Source organism: Sinohyriopsis cumingii, chromosome 8, assembly GCF_028554795.1.
Source record: "Sinohyriopsis cumingii isolate HCF-2022 chromosome 8, ASM2855479v2, whole genome shotgun sequence".
NCBI lineage: Eukaryota > Metazoa > Mollusca > Bivalvia > Unionida > Unionidae > Sinohyriopsis > Sinohyriopsis cumingii.
Genome location: NC_142968.1, coordinates 59,804,372 through 59,829,770, shown reverse-complemented (window position 1 = coordinate 59,829,770; position 25,399 = coordinate 59,804,372). Strand labels below are relative to the sequence as shown.

Sequence of the window (25,399 nt, the reverse complement as noted above, 5' to 3'; positions counted from 1 at the left end):
AAGAGACCCCTTTTTTTATTGTGAACAGGTATCCTTGATGTAGAATCTGTTTAATATCTAAGTGAAATGAGCACATTGGGTTTATAAATGTGTCTCTTTTAAAGCCAGTGTTCATAATGTGCAGGTGTCTTTTAAGACATGTTTCATGGTAGTCAGAATCTACTAAAACATGCATAGAATGTACAGACTAGCTCCGTTGGCCATACACTAATTAAGAAACTTAAGAAGATAAAAAGGTCAGAAACATGATTGGATGAAATTTTATGTTCGTTTTGGTTTGCTACAAGATGAGGCACAGTGACTCAATGATTAGTGTACACACTGCTGGACTCACAGCCGAAAGGGTGCAGGTTTGAATCCTACCATCGGACCAGCCTGAGATCAGCTACTGTGGTATATCCTTGGGGAAGGGCAATTTACTCCAATTGCCTCGGGACTAAACAATCGACTTGTGTTGCTGTGTGGGACATGATATGAAATCATTATAATTCAACTGTTGCAACATCTGTTGAACCCAACCACTTCATTGAATTGAATGATCTGGTTGTAAGGTTGTACAGTACTCTCTCATTATGACACCCATCACTATAACATACTTTCTGTATAATGTGAGTATGGCCATGGATACCGTTTTATTAAGTGTTAGTAAAACTATATGTATGATGTACTGAGTTATAAGGAGGCCTCATTATAAGTCACTATACTAAGTGGCTCCCATTGGTCAGAGCTGTATTGTATTGTGTACTTTATTATAAGAAGTCTCACTATCAGAAGGTATACTCTGAGGCTCTCATAGACTGTATCTCATTGTAATGTTGTTTACTTCATTATTACAAGCAGGTTTGATTGTAAGGCAGTATCCTCTGTGACTCACATGGAAAGTGTTAAAATGAAGGAGTAATTTGGTGTACTTCATTATAAGCAGGTATCACTATAAGGATGCATAGTCTGTGGCTGTCATGAACAGTGTTATAGTTGAGTACGTGTACTGTGTTGTATACTTCATTATAAGGAGGTCTTAGTATAAGGCAGTATACTTTGTGACTGTCATTGACAGTGTTATAATAAAAGAATACTGTGTCATGTACTTCATTATAAGGAGGTCTCACTATAATGAGGTATACTCTGTGGCTCTCACAGACAGTGTTACACTGAAGGAGTACTTTATCATGTGTTTCATTATAAGAAGGTCTCACCATTATATATAATCTGACTGCCATGGACAGTGTTATAATGAGGGAGTACTTTTTCATGTATTTCATTATAAGGAGGTCTCACTATAAGGAGGTATACTCTGTGGCTCTCGTATGCAGTGTTATAATGAAGGAGTACTTTATCATGTTCTTCATTATAAAGAGTTCTTACTGTTAAGTATAAACTGTCTGCCATGGACATTGTTATAATGAGGGATTTCTTTGTCATGTACTTCATTATAAGGAGGTCTCACTCTCAGGAGGCAATGTTTCAGCAAATGTATTCCTTAACAAATAATTATGAATCTTTAATTATTACAGTGTTGTCTGTAGGATTTTAGTATTTGAATAATGGTGATCAGACAAAAGTAACAATAAATAAATGTGATAGAACATTTAAGTGATTAGAGACGTATGCAGTAGATCAGTTTAATAAAGTACTGAGGAATTGTGTTTTTCAGTTTGTATGTGTTTGTGATCCATGAGAATTTATTGACTTATTGATTAATCTATCAATTTATTGATTTTGCAGGATAGCCAAGGGTACGTGCCTCCAGACAATTATACAGGACAGCATGGTGGATATGGCCCACCTCCAGGGGGTTATGGAGCCCCATATCAGGGTTACTCAGGACCCCAAGGGGACTATGCTGGTCAGGGTTACTCAGGACCCCAAGGGGCATATGCTGGTCAGAGTCATGCAGGAATCCAAGGGGGTTATGCTGGTCAGGGATATACAGGAACCCAAGGGGGTTATGCCAGTTACCCTGATAGTTATGGAGGGGGCCCAGGGGGCTATGCCAGCTACAGTGATAACACAGGTGCACACCATCCATCAGAAGGACACCCTGGGGAAGAGATTGGATACACTACTTTGGAAGTGGACCAGACAGTTCCATCTAGTTCTCAGTTGGTAGGTATATAAACAGCCTTGATTGAAACAAAATGTTCCTTGATTGAAACAAAATGTTCCCTTGTTTTCCCCTCCTACAATCTGATGCTGTGCTTGACCATTGTCAGTCAGTTTTCTTTTCTTTTATTTCTTATTTTGGTACCACTTTAGTTATCATTGTCCAAAGCCCTGTTAAAATAAGCAGGAAACATATTATACATATTTCTGCCTGTCCATCCATCAACTGTACATTCCTTTCCACTCAGAAACTCTGAAGCCATTTGTGATTATGAGATGAAACATCACAGCATACCTTTAGTGACCAAAAGACAGTTGAAGGGTTAGGGTTGGGGGATAAAGGTTCATTAAATTTGAGTCCTTCTAGTAGAATTTTAATCATTGTAATTTCATTGTTCTGTGCACGTTTTATGGTAAAGATCTTAAAGAAATATCTTACACACTTGCTTCAGGGACCAAGCAATAAGTTTCTTGGTTGTATTGGGTTGATCATCACCTGAAACGTTTGGACAACACTTTTGAGTTGCCAATAAAATGACATGAAATGCAACGTATGATGCATATGTGTACTGCTGTCCACACATGGTGTACACACTTTTGAATTTGTGTTGTGTTTTACAGACAACTCGTGCCGATAGTGTTACAACTATACTAAAGTTCCATAGGCAACTCATACTGATAGTGTTACAACTGTACTAAGATTCCATGGACAAGTCACTCTGTTAGTGTTACAACTGTACTAAGATTCCATAGATAGCTCACACTGATAGTGTTGCAGTTGTACAAAAATATAATAGGGAACTCACACCGATAGCATTAAAACTGTACTAAGGTTCCATAGGCAACTTGTGCTGATAGTATTACAACTGTACTAAGATTCCATAGACAATTCAAACTAATAGTGTTACATCTGTACTAAGATTCCATAGACAACTCAAACTAATAGTGTTACAACTGTACTAAGATTCCATAGACAACTCACAGTGTTAGTGTTATTAATGTACTAAGATACCATAGGCAACTCACACTGACAATGCTACAACTGTATGAAAATATCATAGGGAACTCACGCTGATAGTGTTACAACTGTACTAAGATTCCATAGACACCTCACACTGATAGTGTTACAACTGTACTAAGATTCCATAGGCACCTCACACTGAAAGTGTTACAACTGTATGAAAATATCATAGGGAACTCACACTGATAGTGTTACAACTGTACTAAGATTCCATAGGCACCTCACACTGATAGTGTTACAACTGTACTAAGATTCCATAGGCACCTCACACTGAAAGTGTTACAACTGTATGAAAATATCATAGGGAACTCACACTGATAGTGTTACAACTGTACTAAGATTCCATAAACAACTCACACTGAGATTGTTACAACTGTACTAACATTCACTAGACAACTCAAAATAATAGTGTTACAACTGTACTAAGATTACATAGACAACTCACACTAATAGTGTTACAACTGTACTAAGATTCACTAGACAACTCATACTAATAATGTTACAACTGTACTAAGATTCACTAGACAACTCACTAATAGTGTTACAACTGTACTAAGATTCACTAGACAACTCACACTAATAGTGTTACAACTGTACTAAGATTCACTAGACAACTCACACTAATAGTGTTACAACTGTACTAAGATTCCATAGGCAAACTGTTTATCTTGTTTTACAACAATGCTAAGAGGTTTGACTGATCAAACCCACCCACAAAACAAAGCACATATTTTTCCAAAACTTTAAAATTTTTAAAAAGCTGTGAGTAATGGTGACGAAGAAAACCTCATGAAAATGCCACAGAAAGCCTCCTCATGGTTAAAGATAAACAAAAGATTGTGGAGCCCTACATAATGTGCTATTTTGTATTGTATAAGTTTTTCATCTACTTTGATGTACAAATTCTTGTAAAATGTACAAGTTTTAGTTGTATTGCATCCATTAGTCTTTGCTGGGAATACCCATAATGATCACTTGCTATGGAGCTATTCAAGGGAGCCATTAAAAGTGCACCATGTTTTATATCATGTTGCTTTCTATATAGGTACTAGCTATTGCCCATCCAAGAATGGGGGTGATAAATGAAAGTTTGAAGATAAAAATAAAAGAAAGTAAAAATATAAATGGATTAGGATGAACGAGTTAAAAAAAACTTTGAACACAGGAATACAAAAAAGTATATAAAGAATTAAGTAAAATGAAAAAAGCAGCAATTTTGGAGAGAAAAAAATATCATAGTATAATGGGGTACATGACCATATACATGTATGTGTTATATTAAGCAGTTATTTGTCTTAGATTTTCACATAGAGGATAATTTCCAGCAAGGCATTTTTTCTTTAAGTGTTGATGGTATAATTTTCAATATTAAGGGTGGTAAGCAGTTTTGGTAGGAGAACAATATTTATGAATACAGTGTATTTCAGATTTGTGTGGTAAATAACTGAATAAATAAAGAGAAAACATAATATTATATATGTTCATTATCAGCATAGAATAAATAATTATGTGTAATGACAGCGACATTGTGTGCATTATACCTGCATGTAATAACAGACTGAGACATTACCACTGAATAACAAAAACTACTTTCTCTCACCTCTGTCTGCATGGGTTCAGGTCTCGGATTTGGCTAATGTGGGTATGTGAGAAAGCTTGCCAGTAGCTTCTTGTGGGTTGGTGGTTCTTTCCAGGATTGTCCCGGGTTTTTCCTCCACCATTAATACTGGCCGCCATGCATAGCCTATCGTGTGCTGAAAAATGGCGTTAAACCCTCAACAATAACAACAACAAAAACTACTTTCCTGCATATAAACTGACTTGACGAATGTAGATGGCAAAGTGGTTTTAATAGCTAAATAATTAAAAATTGCATATCATTACTCTAAGCATTTGATTTTGATAAACTCCACACAGTGATGTGGGCTGCACATAAACAAGTATGAGAATATGTCACTCTTTCAGATGTGTGAGTTTGGCTTTGATCTAGAAATCAAGTGCTTACTTGATCAGATCAGTCTGTTTATTAATATTACATAAAGTTACAAGTTTTGTTATTTTGTCTGTGCATGAGATTAACTACTCAATCATTCAAAAGAGGCATTCATTCATTTTAGCAGTGATACAATTACATGTCCTAGAGAGAAAACAAATCACGGACTAATTGTTACAATTGGTCTTAGTCCCCATTTAGTGAGGTTTGCTGTACTTTTAACAATGTGTGGTACAATTCCAAAATTATTCACACCAAAGAGCAATTTATATAAACTTTAATACAAAAATTGTCATCATTTTTAAGTGCTTAATTGATTTCGTGATTTTTCTCCCAAACAGCTGACTGCTGAAGATGGCTATGCAGCCATGTACAAGAAGAACAAGAATAAGGATCCCAATGAGAGACCATGGTATAAGATCTATAGTATTGAAGATTACAATAAGATGAAAAAGGAATGGGCCCTTAATAGGGGTACTTTGGGGCCAGACCTTGATACAGAGGATTATAAAGATAAGGTATGTTAAGTGAGATAATATATATTGATGTCCCCAAATTACTTATCAGAACAGTGTGCCATTGTCTGTCAGTGTGTATTTAACCACAGTAGGTCTGTTTTTTTAGAGTGCACCCATTTTATGAAATAGGACATTTACTTAACTGGTGCATTTAAGATAATGTATGCACTACAGTACAAGGGAAAAGTAGGGATCCATTATTCCAAGTTGACACCCAGAATGGATGTCGAAAATGCTACCATATAGAACATATAATAAATCTCTGGTGATTTAAGAGACACCCATGTACAGCTTTATGAAGACAGTTTGCAGCTGTAACACCCTTCTAAAACAAACTAGTTGAAGCCCTAAAGACCAGTTAGTTTTGAGACAGTGTACAGTCCTGTAGTTTATGTCAGTTTTATGTCACCCTCTTAGTAAGAGGGGTGGTTAATTGGATTTGGCTGGCGTTATCTAGCGGATAACCTCCCTCGATATAGCCCGGAAGTAGTGAAAGAACAATGAAAATTCAACAGAGAACTGAACGAGAATACTGGGAAGAAATAAAACAATACAAGCCCCCTTTTGGCAAGAAAATAACAAATTTAATCATAACAAATTAATAACGGTAATTACAATTCAAATTAGATTCTATCAGTAGAATTTAACAGGTGTCTAATTTGGATTTATTTCATCATCATAACGAGAGGTGAAAAGAGCACGATGTCACCTTCCTGTCTGACCATATATCAATGTCTCCTAATTCATCCTTCCTAAGCTCTGTGCTTTGCCCCTTTATGGACTTCCTGGTCCTTTTATTCTTCCCTCGTCCTTCTCTCCATCCCCATACTTCTGTCTCCAGATTGTCTTGTCTTTCTCTCAGAAAGCTGTTCCTTAAAGAACAAAATTACCCCATAATTCTGTGTACCCCACTCTCTAGAGGTACTTGTGATTCACTTAGTTATTCAGAGCCTGTTGCCATCCACACACTGCGTAAATTCAGACACTGACCTCACTTTCCAGCAGCAAGTCTTAAATTAACGTATTATTTTACATATGCTACTAAATTTTATCCGTATCGTCCTAATGAACAAAGGAAGTTATTTCATATAACCATATGAAATCCTACACATATGAACATTTGGATTGCATGCGATCAACTCTTCCATTGAACTAATATCTGTATATTTTAAAGGTACATTGCATAACAATTCTAGCATCAACACTTTCCATGAAATCGAATAAAATAAATTGCATAACAAGTCTAGTATCAACACATTTCCATGAACTGAATAAAATAAATTGCATAGCAACTCTAGCATTAACACATTTCCATGAATTGAATAAACCATACATAATATGGAAACTTAGTCATAGCAAACATATTTGCATAAAACAAACAATCGAATAATAGAATATTATGTGAAACTAAAATTGCATACCTTTGCTGCTGTTCTCTTTCATAACTTGTGCATCCTAGCACTAAACATGTCTTTCTTTTTACAAGATGACCACCTGGTCCCTTTCTTGTTTCACAAAGAAAGCACTAATATCTTTATGCTTCCCACAGAGTCGAGACTAAGTTTCCTCGTCTGGGAAATTTCTAGACTAAAGAATTTCGACTAAGGTCGTCACTTTAAAGTCTGATTGCTCTAAAGTGGATGCCCTAATTTATTCTGCCCAGTCATAGGCAGCAGTCCCTAATTTTTCCCAAAGAAATAATTCCTTCCATCAGGTTTAGACAGTCTGAAATATGTGAACGACAGTGCGGGACAATTTCCCTTTGAAAAAATGACAAGTGGACATAGGTTCCTACCAAGCGTTTAGGGTTGGTAGGTCAAATGTTTACATTCTATGGACCGTGTTAAGATACCCCGGTCAGTTTCACTGGGTCGGAATGCTGTCCCTTTGAAGTTTACACCGACACAGGGGTAGATGAATGAAGAAAGTTCGAAGTGACCCATCGCAAAGACTTTTCTGGCTTAAATGCGATAAGATTTTAATGCTCAATGCATTCAACCTTAAAATATTCTGTAATTCAAAATTTGACACTTCACAGTCAGACTTTTGTCTGTTTTATCTGATTTATAATACACTGCCATGAATGAGCGGTGGTTTGAGATTAAAATCCTCCTTCCTGGTGAATCCATCATTTTAGTTTGCTGTGTTTTGTAACAAATAAACAAGACAAAACTGTATGCAATCTATTTACTTATCATTGGATTGGATCTGATGAATCAGCATTGCACATTTAATACTAGATATGATAATATACAAGGTAGTACACCCACAACCACCCATTTTTTATTTTATTGACATGGTTAGGCTTATGTTATAAAAACACTGCATTACAGTATAGTGTTTAAGGATTAGGCATATAGCAGTCTGAAGGACTATCTTGCAAAATGTTTTATTAAGCCATCTAAACAACCTGATTTAGCAATGTACTATCAGAAACACAAGTGTTTCCAGAAGTACAAAACATGGATGGGAAACTAATAATCATTGGACAAGTTAACAGATTTAAATGCCCTGAAGGTACCGTTATAATCATTACTTTTCTTAAACTGATTGATGGTCCAGACCATGTGTTCTTGAAATGTTTTTAGCACAAAACTGATGCTTAGAATTTCATCAGTAATGATACTTGCTACACATCTACTTCAGTGCAATCAGGCAGTCAAGAAACGGGACACGAGTTCATACAAATTTTACTCAAAGTACTGTTAATGACTGTTAAAGTTTTCTGATTTTTAGCTGAGTTTGTTGCTCAAGAAGTGTTGAGAATGAGGTCCAGTCTGTCATATTGGGATGCATGCATATCTACCAAACTACTGTGTGTTACATGAAAAACATGGTTTTTAACTAAGAGACACCCCAATATAATGTTTGGAAAAGCACAAATTACCCAAAATGCATTCATGCATATCTACCAAACTACAGTGTGTTACATCAAAAACATGCTTTTTAACTAAGAGACACCCCAGCATAATGTTTGGAAAAGCACAAATTACCCAAAATGCATTCATATCAAAAGCAGGGTTTGTGTGTCTAAAATTATTCTTCAATTATCTTATTTAAAAGAATATCATGATTTAGGAAAGTTTTTGCACCTTACTAAGACTTCCAGCCAGTTATAACTAGATAATGAATAGGCTTTTTGTACAATATATCCAGAATAATGCAGCATAGCTGCTCACCAAGTTACATCCTCTTAAAATCAGAGCAGCAGGATGCTGGGGAAATAACTAGGAGATTAATTTTTTTTAAGGCTTAGAGCAGTTTGGAGCATTGCTCAGGAAAATTTAATGACAGAGTCATAAGTTATTTTTGTCCTAAACTCTGGGCATTGTCTTTGAAACTAAATAAATTAAACTGAATAAATATAGCAACAGAAAGTACAGTGGCATTGATTAAGTCACAATCACAAAAATTCAGCATGCTAAAATATCAGGTTTGTTAATGATATTTTTATTATTGTGCATGGCCAGAAAATTTCTATTCAGTTATTTTAATCAGTAATTACTAACTACATTTTCCCTTGATTTCTGATTCATGCAAAAAACGAGGCTATTAGATCAGATGAACAATATTAACTAACACTCTTTATGTAATATTGTTTCATTGACTTAGGCTGCACACAACCAAAAAGCCCCACGTATGGAAGTGAAAAACCTCCCAGTACTATCTAGAAAGTTGGTACAATATATACTGGTTTTTAAGCCAAGTAGAACTGCAAACAACATAGACCCTGATTTACTGGCACACAATGTCCTGGTAGATTGGGGTCTATGTTATTTGTTCTACTGATTTTTACTAACAAACTGCATAGATCCAGATCTGCCAATGTATTATATGATAGCATACCTGGATCTGTAGATTGCACTGGAATCCACCTTATAAGTGGGAACATAATGGTTGTTATGTGCATCTGCTAACAAATTTAGTAATGAGATATAATGTAAATGACATCGTTTATAATAGGGGAAAGATGATGTCATCATGTCATCATTGACACTGAAGTTTATGTTAAGGTAATGTTTACGACATTAACAGACAGACAGTTCCTAATGGACAATTGATCAAGAGAACTTGTCATTGTAGGCAGTTAGCAGTTACAGGGGAAATCTTATGTCCAGGAGTTGCATTTATTTGCTGATCATGTTTTGGAAAGCCTTGTAAAAGACATGTAATGCTGCCTCCTTGATAGAATTCCTTTGCACAGTTGCAAGTGGCAACTGTGATGCTATTCATTTTCATTGATGATAACTATTATGTTTCTTTCCCATCATTCATTTTAAAATTAGTACAGGTTTTGATAAAATGGTCAGATCTCATCAGTTTAAAAGTTATATTGCTATCCAACTGAAATCTTGAGACAGTGATTGGGAAGATTCTTTGTAGGCAATTTCGATGAGCTACAGGTCACATTTTTGGGTGTATGGAATGTTATGACAATCTTAAACCCAATACACTCAGTGCTTTGGGTTGTCAGTGTATGGTGATCAGGATGGTCATCGCATTCCGTATACTGTGATAATCTAACTTGTAATGATTTTTTTTATCTTATTGACTTATTACAAGCACCACATTTCTATTTCTTTAGTCAGAGTTCATAAGTGTCGCAGTCTTTAGTGATGTCTAGTACTGGGGCATCATGCCGCAGACATGTGACATGATGTCCCACCCAGTCACATTATCCTGACACCAGGCCGACCAGTCCTAACACTAACCTCCTAATGCTGAACGCCAAGCGAGGCAGCCGTTACCACCATTTTTGTAAGTCTGGTATGACTCAACTGGGGATTGAAACCCATGACCTTCCACATCCAAGGCGGACACTCTAACCACTAGGCTACTGTAGCAGTCAAGAAAAAAGATACAGTGTGTGTTATGAATTCTCATAACTGCCATCACTGGCTCTGCAGATCATCGGTTCTAATCAGTGTGAAAGTTGAAACAGTGTTCTCCCATGTGCCAAGAAATGTACTGCCAAACAGCTGACAAATAAGCAGTTTATAATTACAATCTAGGCTTACTTTGGAAGAAAATTTCTACTAACAGTAAACCACTCAGTGACTCATTTATGTGTATTAATCAAATATTTTGCATCTCTGGTTCATAAATTAGATATTTGCATTTTAAATTTTGAAGCAGAGGTTACCTGCCTTTTTGTTTTACCCAGTTTGTTCTGCCAGTCAATATGTAACTTAACTTATATCCTGCTTATACCATGTATGCCAGCTTATAAGTTGAGTTCAGATGCAAAATGCATAGAATTCAGATCTGCCATTGTATAATGCACTTGTTTAGCAGATCTGGGTCAGTGCAATTTGTTTGGAATAATAAGTAGAACAAGCAATTTACACTTACCTTGATAAGCTGGTACTTCATGCATTGGTAGATCAGGGTCTGTGTTGTTTGTGGTTTGGTAAGGCTTTTAAGCAGGTACTTACAGTAAGTCAGATTCTCTAGTTATGACCATGCTGGTGTTCTTACAAGCTACTAAAAAATTTTATTACAGGTCCTGGATCTTTATGTTCTCTTTATATTTCTAGAATTTTGCTTGAGAGGTAATAAAAAATTGATAACGGACAGTGAGCTGTATCGTACTGTTCTACTGTGTAACATGTATTATCATATTTCATTGAACACTTGTGCAGCTTTTTGCAAGTTTTAAACAGGGACTTTAACTACCTTCAGCTATGTATAAATACATTTACTGTGTGAAGCATATTCATTTTACCCTTGGTAATTAATAATTGGACAATTTTTTAGTTTATTGATAAATCTAGGTAATATTTCTGTATATTGCATATATTTAATAACACCATATAAATGACAGCATATTGTAGGAGGCTATTGCTTAATGACATGATCTTGTGCTCAGATGTGCTACAAGTAATTTCACAACTTTATTTTACAGTTGTAATGAGTAAAATGAGTAGTTTTCATCATTTACACTCATTGAAATACTTTTCAATCAGTTGCATATGAAGTGTCATTAAAGCAGCATTGTATTAAACTCCTCTCATAAATTGAATTTGACAGAAGAACGAATGAATAATCTTGAATATATATTGCACAGCTGGAGAAGAGACACAAGCAGTTTGAGTATGCCAGGATGGTGATGGAGAAGAATAAGATGGATCTATCTGACAAAAAACCACCAGCATTTCCCCGCAAGCAAAAAGAACCAGAAGGGAAAGTCAAGAGGAATACGGTGTGTTTTTTGTACACAATTATGGAACATTTGGCTGTAAATTATATCCAAGCTCTTACATATGTAGTTAGATGTCCAGATATTTTATGATTCTTAGAATCATCCTGGGTTCAGGTGGAAGGAATAAGATTTGTGATAGATGGGTTGTGTTTTCCTCTTCTACCTTCACAAGGGACAGCTTCTTTTCTCACCCACCACAGATGCATTTCTTAAAAATTTCCTGTTTGATTGAAATAGTGTGCACCTTTATGAAAAACATTTGTGTTTTGTACTGGATTTGACTGCAATTAATACTTGATTGTAGCTACTTATAGAATGATTAAATCGTGAGAAAAATACTTAGATTACACTGTTTGCTAACTTCAGAAATGCTGTACCATAATTTTAAATTTGAGTATCCATAGTTATTCCCATGTATTTCAGCAAATGTTTTAACTTTGTTTCCCACATATGATCAGTGTAATTTTATGAGTAATTGCCAATTTATTAACCTATTTTTACTTACTTTGAGGAGATTTATTAAAAAAAACACACACACACACGCACAGTATGATTGACTCAATTGACACATACACTTATTACATTTTAATGTGGCTAACGTTGCAAATTTAGTTGCCCACATAAAATCGTCAGGAGTTGGTCTGTTCTTGTAAGGATTTTGTATCGGTCTGTACATTTGGTTAGAAAACAAGTTTATTTACCAAATACAGTTCAGCTTTAGTTCTGTTTAGCATGGGGAGGATTAGATGACTATACTTATGATCTTTTCATACCAATATATTTTTTTTCTGGTCACTTCTTAGTATATCATTTTTCAATCTCTTTTTTATTACTATAGAGAACAAACTTGTACAGCACAAATGCATCTTTCAGGGTTATAGTATTTTGTTTGATTCTGTATTATCTGGCTCAAAGGTTTTCTAAAACAGTTGTTAAGTGACATTTTGAAATTCCAAAACTGTGTCCTCTCTGTACTCACATACCTACATTTTCCCATCATATTGTCCTATTCTTGGAGGGTGGGGGGGAGAAATCCCTTAACCCTAAAATTTTAGTTCAGCATAGACACATGACAGTATTGATAAAGTCAAGTAAAACATTACAGAAGTAAGAGTATTGGAAAGAAAATTGCATCAAATCATTTAATGGTCAAGGAAAGATAACTCTTATAAATTAAGAATACTTCCTGATGGAAATAAATATGTTCTTATGGATTTGTTTAATTGACTTGAAGTGATTGTTGTATCTAAATGATGTTTAAGATCTACATAAGGCCATCCATTAGATGGCTTACCCATAAGGCCATGCATTAGATGGCTTACCCATAAGGCCATGCAACAGATAGCTTACCCGTATTAGGCCATGCAACAGATGGCTTACCCAAAATCATATTACCAGAAAAAACTGAAAATTGCGGTATAAAAAGGGTTTTTCTTTGCTTGCCACTTAAGTAATGGGTATGTGTGAGGATTAGACTTGAATTATTTTCAAACAAATACTTCTTTTCTTTTGAGATCTCTTCTCATTAATTCATTTGATTATATTTGTGTTTTAGCTTATCTGGATGTAATGCCAAGTGAGTTTATTGTATGGCCCTTTGTCTACCCTTCATTTAGAAACATTTTCAATTAAAAAATTTATCCCCCCTCCTCCTCCAAAAAAACTTAACCAGTATCAACTAAATTTAGCATAAAGCATCCTGTCATGAACTGCATCTAAGTAGATACAAATGATTCTGCCTTCAGATATGTGTGGATACTTACAATAAAAACACAAACTTTCAAATTACTTTGTCTCAAAACCCACTCCAAATAATTTGGGTTCTTCCTCCACCAGTTAGTTATACTGGCTGGCTTGTATAGCCTATCATGTTGTGAAAGGTGGTGTTAAGCCCAAGACAACAACAAGAAAATAATGTCACTAAATTTGTAGCAAAATCAGTTTTCTTCATATGTTGATGATCTGCAGTGAATAATAATGCTTTATTTATTGAGGGTGACTCATTAGTCAAGGACTATTCTCCCTTGAAGCCCTCTTAAGGAGAGCATAACAATACACATTATATGAAGATAGCAATAATTACTGTTTATTTTAACATGTTTAGTATTAAAATATTAAATTCCTAAGGGTAAACTAATATATTTTCAAATTTTTACCAGAGCTAACACAGTTTGTTTCATCCTGTCAATCAATGTTAATTTTTGTAAAGAATTGCAGATGATGTAAAGCGTAAAATATTTAAATTTAAGACATTTTTCCATGTGATAAGGTCTTGAAAGCACTGTCTTGTGGTAACCAGATGATCATTTTATGGTTTCTGTTTTGGTTTCATGCTTTATGGAACAGCATAGTAGGTTATTTAGTGCCGAGTCAATTGGAGTAAAGTGCCTTGTCCGAGGACACAAAATGGTAGCTCACCCTGGCAAGTCCAATGTTAGGATTTGAATCTGAGACCAGTGCAGTTCTTGACAGTCCTTCATTGGAAGTGTATGTCATTCTGGTTTTTGCTTTTAAACTGCAGGGCTCCATTTTGAATCAAAATATCTCTCAAATGTTTCATGCAAGCTGTAACAGGTCTTATTTAGTGCATATGAAAATTTGGAATAAGAATAGCATTACTGACTTAAATTCTTCCAAACATTTTCATCCAGAAGTCTTGGGGTGAAGATGGTAATTCCAGTAAAGATCTTGACTTTTAGTGCATTCATAGCAGCCAGAAAATAAAACAGACAATGTTGATGTAAATGGTTGATTACTACTTAGTGTTTTAAATAGCCCATATTTGTTGATTGTGAAAGCCTGGTTTTCAAAGGTGTAAGAAAACATGCAGAATTTAGGAAAGAAACTTAAAATTTCATTAAACATCCAAACAGCACCTAAAGTGTCAAAGCAGGTTCTTATTGTATATGACAGTACTTTATTCTTTGTTGTTTTTTAATCTTATTTTCTTAGCTTAATTTACCATTAGGTTTTCTTCTCAAATCACACCTTATTAATATACAGTATAAATAAACATAGACAAGGATATATACTGGTCTTTTGTACATATTTTACCTCTATACAGTTTCACCTTTCCAACTTGGTTTTTAAACAAATACAATGCACTAAATAACAGTATCATGAGTATTGTTGTTATAATTATTATTATTATTATTTTTAACAAATTTAATATAGTGTACTATTTAACAAAATCATAGAATATATTTGTTTGGTTTTTGTTCTACTAAAGTTATGTTCCAAAGAAGATCCTGCTTACTTTAATCCATAAATACAATAATCACTGATGCTTAAGTTTTTTTTTTTTAAAAAGGCATTGATCTTTGTATTCTACACCAGTATAAGGCACTATGTTGCTACTAAATAACAGCTTAAATATGGTTGCCAAAAAGAACTGACTTTTTCTATGGCCCACATGCACATGTTTCTCAGCTCGCCAGGATCAAAAGAATTGGCTTATGTGAGAGGCTTTTGATGACTAGAAGGATAACAAAAATTGGCTTATGTGAGAGGCTTTTGATGACTAGAGAATGAAAAGAATTGGCTTATGTGAGAGGCTTTTGATGACTAGAGAATGAACAGAATTGGCTTATGTGAGAGGCTTTTGATGACTAAAAAATGAAAAGAATTGGCTTATGTGGCTAATGTTAGTACATGAACCAACACTGTGCCTGTCATTACAGACAAGGTATTTAAATAACAAATGACCCCTGACCCTAATGAAATGTGATGAATTCATATTTCTTCTCAATGATTAACTCTGTTTTCATTAGATTTAAAACACATTAGGATCTCAAACATTACCTGTAACAGTGTTATAAAAGGTGACTCATTAGATTTAAAACACATTGGGATTTCAAACATTACCTGTAACAGTGTTACAAAAGATGACTCATTAAATATAAAACACATTGGGATTTCAAACATTATCTGTAACAGTGTTACAAAAGGTGACTCATTAGATTTAAAACACATTGGGATTTCAAACATTATCTGTAACTGTGTTACAAAAGGTGACTCATTTCTGCTTAATTTACCCACCATCTAGCTAATGAATTTCTTCAGCCTACATTCTTGCAAATGGTAGAAATTGGCTCACTTTAAAATCTTACACTTTTGCATTACATTGAAAGGATGATGGAGTACAGTATGTACAAGTGAGATAAAACATGTTTGCACATCAATTTGTGCTATTTATGTATCTAAACAATGCCTTCTTCATTAAACTATGTTTTCATTTTGCATGTATAGAGCAGTCATTGTTGATACACTCCAGTAACAGCTTAAAGCAGAGAGAAATAAATATTTGGTTAGAAAATACTTGACCACTGAACATGGAAAGCATGGGACCATGGTATACATTACTTTTATATAGAAAATTTTTCAGGGGAAATTAAAATGTCCATATTGACCAGGTGACTGCTATGTAACAGTGACAATTGGGGCATATTTGAACTTCATTAGACACAAGCCTGTTGTATCTTAGGTCAAGCAGAGATATGTGATAGGATGAATGGTTTCTACATTGCATTCATCCTAAGGGAAGGGAAGAGTGAAAAAGTGTACTCGCGCCATGATTTACCTGCCTATTTCACGATCAACTGTTGCTGGATTTAGCTATTAAGCAACTGTAATATAAATATGTGATCTTGAACACATGTGGAACTCTTGATTGGCATAAAGCACAGAAAGATATACTAAAAATGCACATTCCAAGGCTACAACGTCGTTATGTTAGCTCAGTGAGTAGAAAATAGTACTTAATTAATAAAACAAATGATAAAGTAGCAATTCGAAGAAAAAAGATGATTATAGTTTTATTTATACCAAACAAATGAATAAATCTCTGATTTTGTACTCATAACTGTTTTGATAATGTTTAAAAGCAGAAGCTAATGAAAAAGAAAAATGAAAATCACAGTAGGTACAATCTAACTTAAGTGCCATAAAGTTATGAAAGGTTCAGTTTTCTATGTGTGGCATATTATCACCATATTTACAGCACTATTATAGTGGGAAGTAACAGTGTGTGTGTGTTGGTTGGTTTCTGAAGAATGCTGGAAGAAATCCAGGTAATGTTTATGTTACACCAGAGGCCATACAACAAGTTTATAGTATTTCAAACATTTCCAAAACAGAGGATTATGTTGCTTTCCTGAATATTTCAATACAATGTGTTGAGAAACAAATCCTCATTTTAACTTGCCTTGTATGATAGTGAAAATTGTGATGAATTAAAATTGATGTTATAGTATAGGGGAGATAACTCTTCAAAATACAGGCTGCCAGTACTGCTTCATGAACATACATTCCTCACAGTTCATACTCTTTCAGATTATATTGATGCCATAATACTATTTTTACCCTTAGGTCAAATGGACTTTGTTTATCATCATTGTAGTTTAGTATAAAATAACCTTTGATAGTTCCTACCGTTGTTCCCTTTACGTGCAATGGAATCATGCCAATAAGAAGATAAAGGAAGCAGATAAAATGTGTCAGATCCAATGTGTTACATTATGCTGCAGTTGTTATATTATTACATGTGTCAATATCTAACTTCTTGTTTCATTTACCTTGTGTTCCATCACTGAAAGAAAAGAGTCCTTGTGTCTTTTTCTCACATATTACGTACAATGTTGACATTTTGACACTAATGAAAAATAAAAATGAAAATCACAGTAAGTACAGTCTAACATTAGTGTCATAAAGTTATGAAAGGTTCAGTTTTCAATGTGTGGCATATTATCACCATATTTACAGCACTATTATAGTGGGAAGTAACAGTGTGTGTGTTGGTTGGTTTCTGAAGAATGCTGGAAGAAATCCAGGTAATGTTTATGGTACACCAGAGGCCATACAACAAGTTTATAGTATTTCAAACATTTCCAAAACAGAGGATTATGTTGCTTTCCTAAATATTTCAATACAATGTGTTGAGAAAAAAATCCTCTTTATAACTTGCCTAAAACATTTATTATTTATAGAACTGATTTTTATAGCAGTGGAAGGAAATAAATCAGATCCCTTGAATATTTAAAGTCTCATGGATAATCTTGAGAAATTTTACAGACATAAGAAATAAGAAATAGATTACTTTTGAATATTTCTCATTTTTATAATAATACTTACATTCGTTTTATTTTTTATGATGTATTTTTCAGGCAATTGAGTATTCCAAAAATGTACCAAAGCCAGCAGTCAAGCCAAGACCCAATCAGTACAATTCCTATGAAGTAGCTGCCCAGTTAGCAGCACCGTCAGGGAAGTCAAAGACAAAAGCTCCTCCTTCCAAAGCGCCGTCGGCGAAGACTTTAGATGTTATTGACCTTAATACCCTACAGCAGAGGCATGAAATGGAGAAACAGAGTGTTAGCAAGATTCGACAAAATATGGAGAGTGTGCTGACTCAAAAAGCTTAAGGCATTGCACATTGTTCAAATATTTCATTATTGTTGATAGTTTATTTTTAATGGAAAATGGTTTGATAGAATTACAGGATATGCTGTCTCATCTTGTGTGTTGTTGCACATACCATTCTAAGAAGGTGCTTACCAGAGATAAGGTCTTGAAAGCGCAGTCTTGTGGTAACCAAAAATTGATGTTGTTAAGAATCCTGAAATTTTCTGCAAGAAACATTATCCAATTTTTTCCACCAAGGTTTTCTGTGATACTATTACATTTTTTGAATACGATGTAATATTTGCTTAAAGATCATCTTTTTGTGATGTTTTATATTTTATTTATCAGTGACAAAATCTAACTGTACATTGATGGATAAATGTTTTCTCTATTACCCAGGATGTATGTACATTTAGTGATAGTATTTCAGTATTGGTTTCATTGTTGTTATGTTTTCATAGATCTACAAATGTAAACTAATATGGATATATTTATTTTTGTTTAAACTAACCACATTAATACTGAAGCATTCTTATTTCTTTTGTCCACTTTATTTTAATCCTTTATAGCATCTTTGTTTGTATTTAGTTTGAGGGAAAGGTGTGTTTCATACATATAGGATACCCGTATTTATTTCATTTGTTTTTGTAATATTTTCAAAATCTTTTTACCATGGACAATCATTGTTTTGATGGCGCTCAGTGGTGGTCAAAGTGTTGAAAACATTGATAGCTTGGAGGGATGAAATGATATTAATTTACTTAAGAACATAGCTCAAGAGAGACAGTGCTGTTTATGTCCCTTTGTACTAGCTGAAACACAGTACTGGAATATTATTCTGAATTTTCTTTCTCTTGATATGTTACTAGAAATTTTAAAAATAAACATTTGAAACAGTGTCTGAAGATGATTTGGTAGTTTCTTTTAAAAGCATTCCCCACCTTTTTCATAAGTTTTAAGACAGCAGCACAAATTCCAAGAGAGATAAATATGTCTGATCATTTGTCTAAATTTGAGTTAATCTTGTGATGCATAAACTTGATCAGAAAGGTTCATGAATATATACTTTACTACTAATTTTATTAAGGTCATCCAGTTTGTTACTGTTCTTAGTAATACAGAGTATACTTGGTAAAAGTGTATGAATACTATGCCATAGGCTTGAAGGTGACTGAAGATCCCTCGTAGCCAAAAAGACCTTTGTTTAGTTCAAATTTTTTTGTTTGATAGTCATATCTGTGGGTTATGTATTTTTTATTCTGCTCCACTTGACATGTGAGACTTAATATCTTTTTTCATTTTAAAGTGGTGCAGACTATAATTTCCTACTTTTTATTTAATACAGTTAAACGAAAATATTTTAAAAGTGTGTCCCAAGTATGCTTTCAGCGTATATCTTTACCCAGGGGTCCCGGGTGGCTGAGCAGGATAAGGCACTCACCTTTACAGGTCACTCACACATATCACCATTGTCTTGGTTAGTTATGTTCTCGTTTTGACCATCATGGGTATGCGAGAAAGCTCACTAGTAGCTTCCTGTGGGTTGGTAGTTTTTCCTGGATTCTTCTGTACCAGATATACTGGCCTCCATGTATAGTATATCATGTGCTGAAAAACTGGATTAAACCCACAAAATAGATAATCAAATGAACAAACAAGACATTTTCCCTTAATCAAAGTAATTGGAAGTGGCGATGTTAAAGAAACTTACATCAAAGCTGCTCTCTTTTTGCAGTAATGGTGTAGGGATGTAAAACAGGCCAGATGTCCCATCCTACATGTCATAAAAGTCAACCCTTTTCACTCTGAATGTGTCCTGTGATAATTTCCCAGCTGATAAGTTCTTGGACTTATTAAAGAGTGGTTTACATATATAAAAAAAAATGTTCTTTGTATCTGAATGATTTTACCCTTTCTGGCTTTATCTTTGTTTTATGTTGGAGTGGAGACAACTAAACTTACTTGGCACTGTATATTCAGTATTGTGCTGTTTGCTGTTAAACCCTATAGACACATAACACATTGTGTTTAAGAGAGATAAATCTCTCAGGATAGAATGTCACCCGGTGTATATATCCAGCATTGGATCTGTAGATAAATTAATCACTCAGGCAGTTAATTGAAATTTTTCTTAGTTTCCCCCAATAAGTTTTTGGTTTGACAAGTTAAAATTTTTGCAAAATCAGTTACTAATATTTATTCCATAAATTATTGTACAGTCTCTTGATGTCAGATAAATACTTAAACACAGATTAAAAATACATTTTTTTTCTTGCCTTTTTCTTCAACGTTTTCAGTAGATCATATCAAACTGCCAGAATGTAATGTATGCTTTGTATATATGTGAAAAATTTGGTGGCTCCTTTTATTTTCAATCTGGTTGATTTTTATATAACTTGTATCTAATTTATCAAGTGAAGTATTATTCAGTGGAAGAATTTTAAATATTCATAGTTTGCATCCACTGTTGGCTCCAGGTATTGTATTTGTGTTTTTTTATTTTTTTCGTTGTTTGAATTGTACTCAGGAATAGTAGTTTATTCTGTTTATAGTTTGCAAAATAGTTATTGTATCATGAATATAAGGTTAATTACATACCTATTTAATCTTATATGCTTGACCTGGCAATGATACAGCAGTTCTTTCTGCATTCCATATCTCACATCTAGATTCTACTAATTAGGTGTCTTCATTTACATATGCACATAAACATTTTTAGATGGCGTGAATCACACTTATATAAATCCCAATTCTTTTTGAGTCCATTTATATACAGTAAAAGCTAAACATACTTTGAAAATGTAAAAGCTATATCAAACTTGTTCTTTCGGTACCATCAGTGCTAATGATTTTTCTTAAAACTTCAAAATTGCAAACTATGTTCAATTCACATATAGAATAAAATGTATCTTGCTAAAATGAAAAGTAAATCCTTTCTTTGTTGGTTTTTAATAGCAATTGCAACTCAGTAGTAGCTATGACATGTATTGGAAATGGGAACTATGTGCTTTTCCCAGGGACAAACAGAGGTAGTGAAGCCAGGGCTGGGTATCGAGCTCATGCTTTTCTATTACAAGTTTGACACTTTATCAAAAAAGCTGCAACAGCTCCCCAAAACGTTGAAAGTACAGTTCCTGTTATGGGTGTCAAATTTTCATTTAACAAATATTGAAAGTATTTAATTGCAAAAAGGACAAAGATACTGTTAAATTAAAACTTTTGATGATCAAAACAAAATGCATAGGAATAAACTAATGACTAGATAATGTGTATATGCTTGATGAAAATGAATACAAGTCATTTGGGTAAACACATTAACCACTGGAGGTTTTTGTTGTTTTCGCCTGAAATTCGAGTAGGAAACACATTTTGAAAGAATTTCTGAATACCTCCTAATACATCAACTTCCAGGTGATTTTCCAATAACCTAATGCCTAGTTTGTTAGAAACATCGTTTTTCATTGGTTATTTGGCTTGTGCATGAGCAAAAGGGTAAAAGTTGGAGTTCTTTTTATGTTTTAGCTTAATGGACCTATTATTTTTGTATCTTGACCACTGTTTATTCCAATTGCCCATGTTATCATACTTTTTACAAAGGTTCATCTGTCTGTTTGCAGTTCATACCAGTCTGCCTTAAATCTGAGACCAAAAGGTCTAAAATTTGAACACATAATCGGATTCTGACCACAAGCAAATTTTGGGTGGAAAAAAAATGGGGTCCAAAAACTGTATCCCCTCTTTATTTTGTAGTGCAACTAGAACTTCCAGATTATTTGGTATCATTGTAGAGCTTCATCTGTCTACCTTTCTGTAATACCACCCACTTTAGTGTATCTTACATGACCTTAATGCTACAGAGTTAGGCAGTAGGCTATTACCTCCTGCCATCAATGTTAACTTGTCGCCAGGGGTTAATGTGATATGTAGATCTAAGGTAGAAAATTTGGACCCATGTATAGTGATGGACAGTATGGAACTATTCCAGCCTGAATGTCATTGATGGAGAATGGAAATATCTTTTATTGCATTTATTTTATTCATAATTTCCATAATAAATTCACATCTTTTAAAGTTGCAGTCAAAAAATCCTTTGAATTTTTGGAATAATTCTAAGACTACAAATTCGGGCAGTAATAATTTTTATTGTAAAACAAAAAATATGTAGGCATTCTTAAATTTTGTCCAGTTATGAGATTGAGCCAATTTAGAAATCAAAAGATTTTAATTCTCAAAGTATAAAATGTGTGAAAATTGCAAAATTGAGTAAATATGGGATTTTATGCTATACCAATATTTCACTATCAAATGATGCTACTCATGGTGAAATCATTAGCTTGAATGTGTTTTAGTGTCAACGTACATTTGTACTATTTCATATTATTTGTTTATGAAAATATTATTTTGAGATATATTTTTTAAACCATGACATAAAGTATTAACATTGGTTTTAGGTTTTTATGTGTTATAATGGAAATCTGGTAACAAATGATCACTTAACACATTAACCCCTGGAGGTTTTTGCCATTTTTGCCTGAAAATCGAGTCGGAAACACATTTTGAAAGCTATTTCTGAATAGACTCGAAAACACCAAATCCCCGGTCATCTTTCAGTAACATACTGCCTAGTTGTGTTAGAAACATTATTTTTGTATGGAGACCACTCTTTATTCCAAATGCCCATCATATCCTACTTTTTGCAAAGGCTCATCTGTCTGTTTGCAGTTCATACTGGTTTGCCTAGATCTGAGACCAAAAAGTCTAAAATCCAGACACAAAATGGGATTCTGACCACGGGCGAATTTTGCGTAAAAAATAGTCGGGTCCAAAAAATAAGGTTTTTCTATCTGTATTTTGTAGTGCAACTAGATATTCCAGATTATTTGGTATCATCGTAGAGCTACATCTGTCTACCTTTCTATAATACCACCCACTTTAATGTATCATGCATGACCATGATGCTACAGAGCTCGGCAGTAGGCTACTACCTCCTGCCCCATAAAGTCATTGCTAGGGGTTAATGTGTTAAGAGAAAAGGTATTGAGTAATTAGGGACCAATTGGCATTAGGTTTCCCTACATTATGATGAAATAGGTGGAACCAAGTGATTGCTTACAAAAAATAAATTATGGAGGAATTAGGGACCAATTGATATTAAGTTTTTCTGCGATAACGTGAAAAAGATGGTACCAGAAAGATCACATAAAAAAAAAGGTATGGAGGAATTAGGGACCAATAATATTGCTTTATTTACACCGTATTTGAGACTGTGATAATGTATAGAATTCTATGTAAGTATATAGTTGTATAATAAGTCATTTTAGTATATATATATATATATATATATATATATATATATATATATATATATATAATATCATTTTGCTTAACAAAAAGAAATAATTTCATATTTTAAAAGAATTGTTGCATGAGGTATATTGTACACTTGCTTTGTTCCTTTCCCTGTGTTGTCTTCAACTGTATGCCATGAACTCAGCTTTTGTCAAATTTTCTTTAGAGTTATAAATGATAAACTTGATTTTTTTCTCCTTTTTCCTGTGTTGTCATCAACTATAGGGCATGGACTCAGCTTTTGTCATTTTCTTAAGAATTATCAATCATAAAATATCTTCCAGCACTTTAGCATTTTGGAATGAATTATCACTTGAACTTGTGAAATGTAGTTTCGCATATAGTTCAGAAGGCTGGTGTATCTTACAAGTTTTTTCTAGGACCCAACAGATGTACATGGCATGACATAATTATCACTTTTCTGGCTACAAAATTTGCATCATTAAAGTTATAATTTGTCTATCAAATTTGTGTTAGGGTTTTTTGTCAAGTTGGGTCAGTCAGTATATATTGTAGCAACAGGTGCAAATAAAATACTGTACTGCACAAGCATTGTGCTTTTTGTTAATCATGCAGGAATCATTTGATTTTTAGGAGTTTTGCTACTTGTGTTAAAATAATCCCGTGCATCTTAACTGTAAAATTTCATGTAAACAAAAATGTTTGGAAAGTCATGTAGCCTTTATTGTTTATCATTTGTGCATATTTTCTATCACATAGTTACTGCCTTTATACTTTTGTAGGTTTCTTTTTTATATGGTTTACTTTAATGTCAGCTGAAAATGTATAATTATGTTGGGATGTTGTTTCAGGAAGCATGCCTAATTGAGGGGCTTTGATAGCTAGCTGTACCATTTGTACAAAGAGTTCTTGGTAATGTTATAGTTTTGTATTTTTGGCATTGAAAATTACACCTTTCTTTTTATATGCATCTTGACAGGCCATGTTACATTGTGGCTTGATCCATCCATCCTTCTATCTGTTGACCTTTGCTTATTCAGCTAATAGAATTTTAAGCCTTTAAGAGAAAATTATTAATCTTTCCAGAGATATAGGATGAATAACATTCTTTTAGCATGCCTTTAGGAGACTTTGATTAAACATTATCTAGTATATGAGTACACATTGTATTTGACCAGATCAGGTCTCAAGTTCAAAAGGTCAAGGTTATGATGGGGGAACTGTAACTATGACCTTGTTCTGTTTCAGGCTGTAACTCCCAAGCTACTAAATATTTGGTGAACATTATTATGAGAGGGTGTCTCACAGACCATGTTTAGGCCCCTGCCTCAAATATTAAGAACATTAAAAAGACTAACTTTTGAACTCCTGCATATATTTTGACATGTTACTTGTATGAAAGTCACAGTGTGAGTTATGTACAACACCTATAAGTATAATTTTTTAATACACGTTTTGAATAAATAAAAATATTGAATTGAAATCACCCTGTGTATTTATAAAATCTGGTTACATTTTACCTCAAAATCCTCATTCTGGTCCCGGCTTACCTTTCTTGTTCTTAGTCTTTTTATGGAAATTATATGAACGAAAAGTCATTTTTAATGTGAATTTAATTTTTTTTTTAAAATTGAACAAACACTGGTAGCAGAAGCTATGGGACACAGAAAAAAAGACAATTTTTTTGCTAGCATTGTTTAATGTGACAATTATGCAGGGTAAGAAATTATAACAAATTAATGGTTCATATGTGTGGACAGTTGCCATATTTTTGTTATTTTTATCATAAACATGATTTTGCATCATGTTTTGCCCATGGTCATGGAACTTAATAAACCATTGAACAAAACTTG

General features: G+C 33.9%; 1 protein-coding gene across 2 annotated transcripts in view; it reads left to right on the top strand.

Moving 5' to 3' along the window:
* LOC149793635 (uncharacterized) overlaps positions 1–25,399 on the top strand; it is a 58,042-nt gene extending 32,643 nt beyond the window's left edge. For both annotated transcript variants that reach the window (XM_089967618.1, XM_089967617.1), the window contains exons 4-7: positions 1,726–2,106; positions 5,459–5,635; positions 11,703–11,837; positions 17,999–25,399. In XM_089967618.1, coding sequence (XP_089823744.1) covers positions 1,726–2,106; positions 5,459–5,635; positions 11,703–11,837; positions 17,999–18,256 — 951 coding nt within the window. In that variant the 3' untranslated portion in view covers positions 18,257–25,399. The remainder of the gene's footprint in view (positions 1–1,725; positions 2,107–5,458; positions 5,636–11,702; positions 11,838–17,998) is intronic.